Source organism: Lactuca saligna, chromosome 4, assembly GCF_052625555.1.
Source record: "Lactuca saligna cultivar CGN05327 chromosome 4, ASM5262555v1, whole genome shotgun sequence".
Lineage (NCBI taxonomy): Eukaryota > Viridiplantae > Streptophyta > Magnoliopsida > Asterales > Asteraceae > Lactuca > Lactuca saligna.
This window is the reverse complement of record NC_136420.1, coordinates 4,840,959-4,851,982: the sequence shown is the minus strand read 5'-3', so window position 1 is coordinate 4,851,982 and position 11,024 is coordinate 4,840,959. Positions and strand designations below refer to the sequence as shown.

Below are 11,024 nucleotides of genomic sequence, written 5' to 3'. Positions count from 1 at the left end.
CTTTACCTCATAAAATAGACATCATTAATTCATACATCCTCAAAAACCAAATTCTCTCATTCATTTTGTATTTCAAAAATGAAATCTTACATGATCAAAGCTTTTCTTCTTCTCTTCTTCATGTCAAAGATTAGCAACGGAAGTGTCCTGTTATCATCGTTGCCACAATCTCTTTCTGTTGTCGCCTCTCCTACGGAAGGTCAAGGTAAAACATGTTTACACTCATCATAAACTTAGTTACATGTTTTGGCTCATATATATTTGATTATTCTAAGGTCTATATATAACTTATAATAATCATGCAACTTGCAGTTCTACAAGCTGGAGAAGATAATATAACAGTATCCTTTGGATTGAACGGTAGTATTGCAAACCAAACCGATGAATCATACAAGTTTGTGAAGGTGAAGCTTTGTTATGCACCAATTAGTCAAGTGGACAGAAAATGGAGGAAGACAGTAGACAATATAAAGAAAGACAAAACATGTCAGTTTACTATATGGGAAAAACCATATGATCATCAGCAAAACATGAGTCAACAATTTGAATGGACGATTGAAAAAGATTTACCAACGGCTACATATTTTGTGAGAGCATATGTTTATGATTCTGGAGATGAAGAGATAGGTTATGGGCAAACTACAAATGATAAGAAGATCTCCAACTTATTTAAGATTCAAGGAATTAGTGGGCGTCATCCTTCTATCGATATTGCATCGATTTGCTTCTCTGTTTTTGCTATTCTATCATTGGTTGGGTTTTTTTTGCTAGAGAAAAGACAATCCAAAGCCAAAAAATGATTGAGGATTTGCTTTAAATTAATAGCTACTATGAGTTTATGAGCATTTCACATCTTGATTACTCAAATCCAAAGGAGTTTCTTTTGTAAGATTTTAATTTTGGTAAAGTAAAATTAATCAAATATCTTCGTGCTTATTTAATTACATTCAGTGTATCCTACGTAAGTTGATAGGCTTTTGGTAAGCTTGAGATTGACTATGTAAACTCTAAAGTCAAAAGTCAGCTCTAGCATCCAAAATAATAAAAATCTTTTTAGGAATAGGGTTAATTTTGTAAAAAAGAAAAAAAATTATATATTAGACATATTACTAGGGGTGTGCATCAAACCGCACAAACCGCATAAACCACCCACACCGCACCAAACCGCACCGCATAATGCGGTTTAGATCTTTTGTGGTGCGGTTTGCGGTTCGTAATTTCGATAAACCGCACTATATGGTGCGGTTAGCGGTTTTTAGTTTCAAAACTACGGTTCAAACCGCACTGCATATATATATATATATATATATATATATATATATATATATATATATATATATATATATATATATATATATATCGATAACAGTTCGATTTTATCAATAAACCTTATGTAATAGTAAGATTATGCGAGTAACTAAACTGTAGTAGTTCATTAAACGTGGATTCTTCAACAAACCACAATTTACATTAGCTCTTGGTAAATTACATTAGCGTTTACAAAGAAATTATGTTATAACTTCACCTCATGAATAAATATATTAGTTGTAAGATGTTGCGATATAATATGTTGAAGAAGATGTATAAAGATTTGACAGTATTAAGCAATGACCATAGATATATATGTTCAAAAATATTACAATATAGTATATCTTTAATAAAATATAAAATTTTAATTTAGATCAAACGTTTGAAAATAGATTCAAAGTTTAACAACAAATCAAATTGCAAAAACCGCACTGAAACCGCAAAACCGCCCGCAACAAACCGCACCGCAAACCACGGTTTACACCTTTCGCGGTGCGGTTCGTGGTTTCCAAAAATCTCAAACCGCATATGTGGTGCGGTCTGCGGTTTTGACTGTAAACCGCACCAAACCGCACCGCGAACACCCCTACATATTACACTTAACTTTATGTTGTTTCTAAAAAGAACCGATGCAATTTTTTTAGGGGTGTCAAATCGGGTCATCGTATCGTATTTTTGTCTGATACGACATGACGCGATAAAGTTTTAAGTAACACGAACATGACATGAGACGATGTCGTGCTTTTTTTAACTAACACGAAAACGAACCGATTAAAAAACGACAAACACGACACGACACGATAAAGATAAAATAAAATAAAAATTAGTTTATTTAATTAATACTTAAGAATATATAACACGACAAAGACGAAAGACAAATGCTAAATTGTATCAATTTCGTATTAAATTTTGAACACGAACACGATACAACATAACGTCGTGTTTTTTATACTTGACACGAACACAAATTCGAATTTCAGTTTCATCTTAATTTTGTTTCGTTTCGTATATTTTTCCCTGTCGTGTTATCAATTGTCACTCCTAATTCTTGATCATATATCTTTACTATCTCATAAAAGAAATTCCACTATTTCTAAAAATAGATTGAATATAATAATATTTTTTTTAAGACGTTCAAATTATTAAGCTAATAGTACACGTAATCATCAATAAAATAATATTAAATTTTAACATGTGTTTTAAATCCTTATATTTCTCAACAAATTCTATCTCCGTCCCTGAATTTCGGATAATTCAAAATTTGAAATCACCAGAAAATACATGTTGATTCAAATATTCCTCCTGCATACAGCTCTTTCTTAACAGATTTTTATTTTAATCCTTACTTGTAATTAATTTCATCATTTTTAACTTTTTGTATTTTTATCTTATAAATATATTGGGTGAAGGCTTTATTATATCAGGTTTGTTTCTAAAAATCAGGTTTGTTTCTAAAAAGGTTTTTACTATGTTTATTTTATGTGTTGGCTTTGCAGGTTCAAAGAACTCAACAAAGAGGGCTAGTTAGAGCATTGTATGATCATTCGTTTGTATATTTTTGGTATCTTACTTTTGCAATAACAAACGGTTAAACACAAGATTTGACATGATTACGGTAGTTTGTATATTTTTCATTTTGTTTAGTCTAAAAATGAAACCTTTTTCATCATTAGTCCTTATAATATCAAGTTTCATCACATGGAGTTCCTGATTACGGTGATTATTGTCCTTATTATAAGGTTCTATATAGATTTTGTTCAATATTTTAAGGTTTCGAGAACCTAAATCAATATGAATCCTTGAATTACATACCATCGTTGAAAATGTTTTAATTTGTGATCAAACTTGGTTTAAAATCACAATGAACAAATTGACACCTGAGTATTTTGGCCTTCTCAAAGGCTTATTTATATACTTTTGAATCACAACACCTAATATTCTAAAGGTTTATTTTTATAAACTATTATTTATATATTTTAACATTTTACTTAGTAGGATATTAAATTAATAAAGGAATTAAGGAAAACGAAAAAAAAGAGAGGACGATAAACAATACAAGTGGTTTGGGTATGTATAAATGGAAGTAATAACCATTTATGGGGTGTTTGGCTAAAAAGCTTATTGCTTATTAAGTTATTAGCTTATAAGTTAATAAGTAAGTGTAGGGTAACTTATGAAAAAATGACGTATTAGAGGTTCCCCACCGGAATAAGTTATTTTAATCCAAACATTTTTTTAACTTATAGTGATGTGGAATCTAATAAGTTGTTTTAAAAAAAGCTTAACCAAACACCCCCTTAATATGGTATGATAATGCTCTTGAAAAATAGATGTCATTTAATATTCATTTCTCGAAGTGAACGCAAAATGGTTTTAACTCTAAAAAGATCAAATTATTCGCCGTCCGCCGCTTTGCGCGGGTAGACGACTAGTATATATATATATATATATATATATATATATATATATATATATATATATATATATATATATATATATATTGTGCACCACTGTTAGTGCACCCCTAATGTGATATGTATGTGAGTGAAGGGTTTTTTATTTTTTTATTTTTTTTATTTTTTATTTTCATCAACCCCAACCTTATAACCTTTTTTTTTTCAAAAAAGACCCTCAACATTTGGTTTTTCTTTTCTGATTTTTTTTTACATTGGACAAATGTTTTTGGGAAACAAAACTGATAAAATGGTAAAATCAAAAAAAAAAAAAATATATATATATATATATATATATATATATATATATATATATATATATATATATATATATATATATATATATATATAAAAGGTATTTTTCAGAAAAAAAAAAAAAAAGTTTAAGTGTAATCGAAAAAAAAATTAGTAATATATAAGATTTTTTAAGATATGAACCGACAAGGAACGAAAATCGATATCAAGCCTTCGTGCAATTATTCTAACGCAGTTTCATATGATTTGTTCTCATAACAAAACATAAAGGAACAACCTTACTTAAGATTGAAAATAAATATCTTCATTTAATAAAATAAAATAATAACTTTAGTAATGTTAGTAAACCGAACACGAAGCAAACACAATACCAAATTTAGAAATAAAAATCTAAATTTGTGTAAAACAGGAACAGACTAATTAGATAATTCACAAGGTATTCACATATTTTTTCTTTTTTTGTTTTTGTTTTTGTTTTTTGTTTTTTGTTTTTGTTTTTTTGTTTTTTTTTTTTTTTTTTGTAATATTGATATGTAGAATAATTTATTATTATTATTATTATTGATACATTACATGAAACAAATAGTTTGTATAACTATTATGGACCCTATTTCTTTCGTATCCATAAATGGCAGTATTTAAGATATAAACAGAGTAATTTGGTCCCTAAAAAGCTTGGGTATCAGTTACATTACTTGCCTTCTTTGGCTAACAAATTCTTTGATTCTTTGCTTTTTTATTTACTTAGCTTCAAGTCACCACAAATATTCATAACTTGTGCACCATCCACATTTTCGTACTCAATCACTTCGACTCACCCACCCATGTTTCAGCCACGCGAAACCAACCCACATTTTCAGCCACGGATCCAACGGCCCGCCCAAACCAATGAACACACAGACGGTTCAACCCTTCCGACACGGTTCAAACCATCCCCACCTTCTCCATCTCCAACGGTTCCAATCTTACCACGCTCACAACGACCAGATTCTCATTTACCAGTACCACTTCCAGTACAAGTACCACTTCCAGTAACTGTACCTGCAAGGGCCCCACAACATTCGCGTCCGTCGCCTATTAGTCACCAACGCTTCGGTGTTCCCCACTACCCTTCACCATCACTACATGTCCCACCACAACGGAGAACCAAGCGCCTAACATGGCTAGTCGCGATATGTTGTGTTTTTTTCTGGATTATTATAATACTGGGTGGCTTGATTCTACTGATTGTCTACCTTGCGTACCGTCCACACTACCCGAAGTTTGATATCACGAGCGCGAGCCTCAATGCGGCGTATCTTGATCTTGGTTATCTGCTTAATGGGGACATGACTTTGCTAGCAAATTTTACAAATCCGAACAAGAAAGTGAATGTGGAATTCCGTTATATGGTCATTAATCTTTATTTTGAAGGTACTTTAATTGCTGCTCGATATGTAGAACCTTTATCAGTTTCGCCTAAAGGTTATAAGCTTAGGGATGTTCATATGGTAAGCAGCCAGATCCCGTTTTCCAGAAGACATGTGGCACAATTAAATGAGCAGATACAAACCGGGAGGATTATGTTTGAAGCAAAGAGTTTCCTTCGTACAACGTCAAATCTTGGTGGGTTTTTTCGATACTCGTATTGGTTATATGGCCACTGCAAATTTGTAGTGAGTGGTCCTCCTAGCGGTATTTTGGTCGCGAAAAAGTGTGAAACCAAACGGTGACAATTGAAAACATTAGCACTTTTGTCGGAAAAAGTTGCTTACATTGATATCAAAAAGACACAAGTGTAGCAACGTTTCTAATATTGGTTTGATTATTTTTGTGATATAATACTTTTAGCTTTATCCATTTTTTACTTCTTTCTGTTTAATGACTGGTTTTTGTTATTTATATAATCTTTCTTGACTAAGAACAAAGATTTGAAATCAAAATATCAAAAAGAAAAATGAAGCATGTTAAAGGTAAAAAACGTGCAGAAGATTAGCTTGCTGCTTGCGTTTAAAAAAAAAACGAAATCAGTGTAAATTTAACTAAAGATAGCAAACACGACGATAACACACTATAAACTTGATTTTCATATTTATTTTATGCTAGAAGAGAAACACATACGACTATTTGACTTGAGTTTTCAGATCTAGAAACTCAATGTCTTTTTCTAATTGAATGTTCAATTTTCTTCTCGAATGAAATGACTTTATCAAAATACGTTTTCATATCGTTTTCAAAGATCAAAAATCCAATTATATTGGAAAAGATTAGGCAAATCATAATTTTAATAACTATACTTATATACCTATAAACGAATTGATTTACTTTATAAGTTTCTCTAACAAGTCAAATGTTTAAATTAAATAAATTAGTTAGGGTTATTGACATAGAAACACAATAATGTTTTCTATTTGGTTTTAAAAAGGTCATTCAACTAATTTTCGTATCTATGACCCCACTAAAACGACAATTTACCGGCAAAAATTAGGTTTTCTTCATTTTATTACCGGTTATCCGGTTGGTCAACGAAACTTATATGTGACGTGGTCTATATAATCCAACTGGGTGTCTAGTTAGCATACTACATAGCTTCGTAAGGGTTCAATAGATCCAATCTCACTATTTCCTTACCCTCTGACGAACACCAACCTTTTCGACGATGTCTTCCTCCTCCGAATCATATAGCAATGTCGCCATTTACCGTGTTGAAGTGAATCCTCCCTGCTTGTGTCGTGATCAGCCTAGGTCAAAGTTTAGAGAAGCTTGGAAGCCTAACAACCCAGCTCATCGCTTCTATAATTGCGCAAAATCAATGGTAAGCTATCCTTCATTTATAGTCGATAACTTTTAACCCTAAAGTTTTGATTTTGCTACTGCAAACCCCCATTTTGATCACCCCCCCCCCCCCCCCCCCCCCCAATATACAATGAGAAACCCCTAATTTATGAACAGTAAAACACTTTTTTTAGTGTGTGGGTTACTTTTTTAGATATCCAAAAATAGTTGCAACTTCTTCCAGTGGCTTGACCCAACATTACCCAAACACTACAAGGATACATTATGGAACATGAAACTTAGGATCGACTACCTCTTGGTAAGGAATGATCAAGTTGTTAAGCTGCAGAAGAAGGTTGAGAAGCACAAGCTTCTTAAGAAAGCTGAGAAGGAACTTGTTGAGGCTAGGATCCAGGAACTACTCATTGAGACTCAAATTCTGAAGAAGATGTTGAAAAAGGTTGTTTTGATTGCTCTGGTATGTTTGTTGTTTGTGGTCATGTACTTTAAGCTAGTCTAGGCGATGTAAAATGTTCGAGTCATGGTGTATAGGTGGTTTTTGGGTCATGGTGCATATAGGAATGCTCTTTTGGGTGATTTGGTATTTGGAAATCAAGTTAAAGTTGTGTGAAGTGATGCAGGGTGTATATGGTTGTTTGATGGTGTAATGGTGGTATATGGAATGATGATACTTTTGACAATTTAGTATAGGCATTGTACTTTAGCCCCATTACGTATGGTCATGTAACACCTTTTGTATGGACTAACTGTATAACCGAAAGCTTGGGTTTCTATTTTGTTTTAACATTTCTTTATGGGTTCCTTGATAGTATACTGCATGAATTGTTATATGGTTCCCAGAGAATGCAAGTTATATGGTCCCCTAATAATATAATATCATGCATGAGTTGTTATATGGTCCACAAACAATTTTTAAGTAGCATTGTAACATCCTATTTATTAAATAAAAAAATAGATAAAATTAATGGATGAATAGTAGCCCTAAAATCCATAATAGTTAGCGGGATGTTGGTCTTCGGGAGCTAAAAGCCATAATTTAGAGTTTGGGGGCTAAAATGTAAATTCTGGATTGGTTTGTAAAGAATTTTGAAGGTTGAGAGTTGTTTAGTAAATTATGGGTTTAATTTGAAAGGATTTTTGAAGACAGGGGTTGCTTAGTAATTATTAGGACTTATTATGAAAACATTTATGTGTGGGAGGGACCAGTTATGTTAATTTCGTATGATGTTTGGAAGCATGGGACGGGATTAAACCCGATACGTCCCTACCCATTTAAAGAAGCGTCTCAAGGGAAACCCTAACCCTACTCTCATATCAAGCAGTTGACACCACCTTGTGACTCCCCAGCCGCCACCTCCCTCCTTCTCGTTTTTCCGATCCGACCAGGTCGCCACCGTTGCCGTGTCGAGTTCTTACCGTCGTCGTAAGCCGCCAAGCAAGTTGAGCACTGTCGTTCCTGCCTTGCTGCCGACGAAGTCATAATTTAAGGTCGACATCGGGGGCCATTGTTGCCTCTATCTTCTCCGGTAATGGTGAACTCTTCCACCTCCTTCGCTACTCTGTCGTTCCTCGCGTCCGTCGCCATCGCCGCTCTGTCGGCTATCATATTTTGATGATATTCTCTCCGACCACCGCATATCACCATAAGAGTGGGCGTGTTGTGTGTGTTTCGGATGAGTATGTGTTCGTATTTTCAGCCATGTCATTGTGTGTATGCGTGTTTCAAAAGGTATCACGGGTTGTGGGTGAATTATCGGCTGGAAAGCGCAAGGGTCACCATGGTCGCCAACCATGGTGGTTGTCATCGGTTATGTCATTCTGCCACCACCAGCCACCGTGGAAGGTGGTTGTGTGTGTGTTCTTTGTGAGAATGTGTGTGTTATTATTATGAAGGTGAAGGATCAAACCCATGGCCGAAAAATCTATGAAAAACCCCACCACCACCACCATGAGGTGGTGGTTGCCACCTCATGCCACCATTTTTCGTCACCAGCCGCCATTTTGGGGTGGCTGTGTGCTTGTGTGTGTGCGTTTGGACCCAGAATTAATAACTCCCGCCATAAGAATGGTGGTTGCCGCAACCCGCCACCGACCACCATTGCCCGAGGTGGCAGTGGGTGGTGCCCGATTTATAAAAACATATATATTTAATTAATTAACTAATTAACTAATTTATGAGTTGTAAACCCTAATTAGTGTTTAGAAAGCCCTAGTGTCATGAACCCTAATTTGGAAGTTAACGGGACCCGCATTGAAGTTATTTATGAGACTTAAAATATTATATATTAATCCTTTAAAATTAACTTAACGCAATACTGAAATTAATAAATTAAGTCCTTAATGGGTTAAGTAAGAACACTTAACTCTAATCGTCATTTTATGTGAAACCCTAATTCCGTTTGGGCTTTGAGTTGGGCCTTCCTTTTAGGCCTAGATGTTTGGGTTTTGTTGGGCTATCTGAGAGCAGGTAAATGGATATGATATATGGATGTGCTTTAGGGTAAGGCCCATGTAAGGTGTTTGGGTCCAATTTGGAAAATTGGGCCATATACTGGGCCTTCAATTATTATTTGGCTTTTGGGCCTCCAAAGTTTGAGTTTGGGCCTTGGCTTTGGATCAAGCTAGGTTATGGTGTAAAATGGTTTTTTTTACCCCAAGTATGGACTTATGGTTATGCATTTGAAACCCAATCATTAATTGGGTGTTGTTTTGATGATTTATAGTTTGGGGATCTGTCAGCCAGCAGCCAGGGATTTATTCGCGGGACTTCAGCAATGCGGGGTGAGTTTCCTCACTATTTGTATGGTTCTAAGGTACCAATGCCAACCCATTTAGTTTATGTATGGTAGGAATACCTGGGGGTTAGCCCTAGGCATTATGTATGAAAGACCAAGAGGCGAATTCTGGCACACTGTATACTATTATGTATGGTAGGAAGACCCGGGGGTTAGCCCTAGGCAATATGTATGAAAGACCAGGAGGTGGCTCTTGGAACACTATATGCTGATTAGCTAAGTAGAACAATATATATATATATATATACATATATATATATATATATACACACACACACACACACACATATATATATATATATATATATATATATATATATATATATATATATATATGCTAGTTGTCTTTGTGATGCTTGCATGGAAGACCAGGAGGTGGCTCTTGGCACTTGTCTGTAAGACCGAAGAGGTGGCCCCCAGCTTGGCAAGAAAGACCACGTGGTAGCCCATGGCATAATGGCAACACTATGTTTTGTCACATAGCATTTTATTTGATTATGATACAAGATTGTTTTTTATGTCTCACAGTTATGTATGGTAGTATCCGGTTGAAAGAGACTGAAGGGTAGACCAGCACCCATATATGGTAGGCAACATGTTGATATGTATGGTATGTGGTGTTTGAGGAACTCACTAAGATTCGTGCTTATGGTTTTGAGTTTTGGTTTCAGGTACTTCATTTTCAAAGGAAAGGAGTCGGCGATCGCAACGCATCACACTATGTTTTCCGCATATGAGATCCTTAGGACTACACTCTGATATTGTCATATGATAACATGTTTGATTATTGGCACTTTGGTTTTGACATGTGATGTTATTATGATTTTTTTTATATTGTTGGTTTTATAATAACTTAATTAAAAATGAAATTTTTGGTCTTGAATTTTAGGATGTTTCAAGTTGGCATCAGAGCCCTGGTTTGAGGGATTTGGACACACTATTAGATGCCATTTTATGTATCTTTTAGAATAGTTTTCATTATCATTCTAGCATCATATTTTGTACATTTGCATGTCATTTAGATAAATAATGTTCAGCTCATATATTTTGTTAGAATTCCCGTACTGCTCATGTTTTTATGCCAATTCCAGATAGTTCGAGTGGAGCAGTGCTTTGTGAGCAGTTGGATGATCGTTTGGAGTTTAAAATGGAGCTTAGAACTTATGAAGGATTATAAGGAATGCTTGGAAGATGCTTTGGTCAAGAAACATTTGATCGAACTGATCACACGAAGATAGAATATGCAATCTAAAGTTAAAATGGAGCTTAGGGTTTTATCATTTCAGTTAATTAGTTATAGAATATGTAATTGTTCTTGTTAATTGGCAATAAGTAACAAGTAATAAATCGGTTCCGTTTTTGGGATTTGACTTTATTATAAAATGTAAAAATTATATCTTTACGCTTTCGAGTTTGTGAGAAGTATTGGATATTGCTG

The 11,024-nt window shown here is 34.3% G+C and overlaps 2 protein-coding genes across 2 annotated transcripts; both read left to right on the top strand.

Moving 5' to 3' along the window:
- On the top strand, positions 1–944 carry LOC145044297 (high-affinity nitrate transporter 3.1-like). Its single transcript, XM_078993175.1, has 2 exons — positions 1–205; positions 313–944. Exons 1-2 carry the CDS (start codon positions 79–81, stop codon positions 798–800), a joined length of 615 nt encoding a protein of 204 aa, XP_078849301.1. The 5' UTR covers positions 1–78; the 3' UTR covers positions 801–944.
- A 3,861-nt stretch (positions 945–4,805) lies between these two features.
- LOC145044296 (NDR1/HIN1-like protein 26) lies at positions 4,806–5,875 on the top strand. Its single transcript, XM_078993174.1, has one exon. It carries the CDS (start codon positions 4,841–4,843, stop codon positions 5,726–5,728), a length of 888 nt encoding a protein of 295 aa, XP_078849300.1. The 5' UTR covers positions 4,806–4,840; the 3' UTR covers positions 5,729–5,875.
- Positions 5,876–11,024: the final 5,149 nt, after the last annotated feature.

Bases quoted from the DNA above. Each gene is read 5' to 3' on its own strand.
- LOC145044296 (XM_078993174.1), top strand. From the start codon at position 4,841: ATGTTTCAGCCACGCGAAACCAACCCACATTTTCAGCCACGGATCCAA.
- LOC145044297 (XM_078993175.1), top strand. From the start codon at position 79: ATGAAATCTTACATGATCAAAGCTTTTCTTCTTCTCTTCTTCATGTCA. The intron at 206-312 runs GTAAAACATGTT...TGCAACTTGCAG, and splicing joins CTCTCCTACGGAAGGTCAAG to TTCTACAAGCTGGAGAAGAT.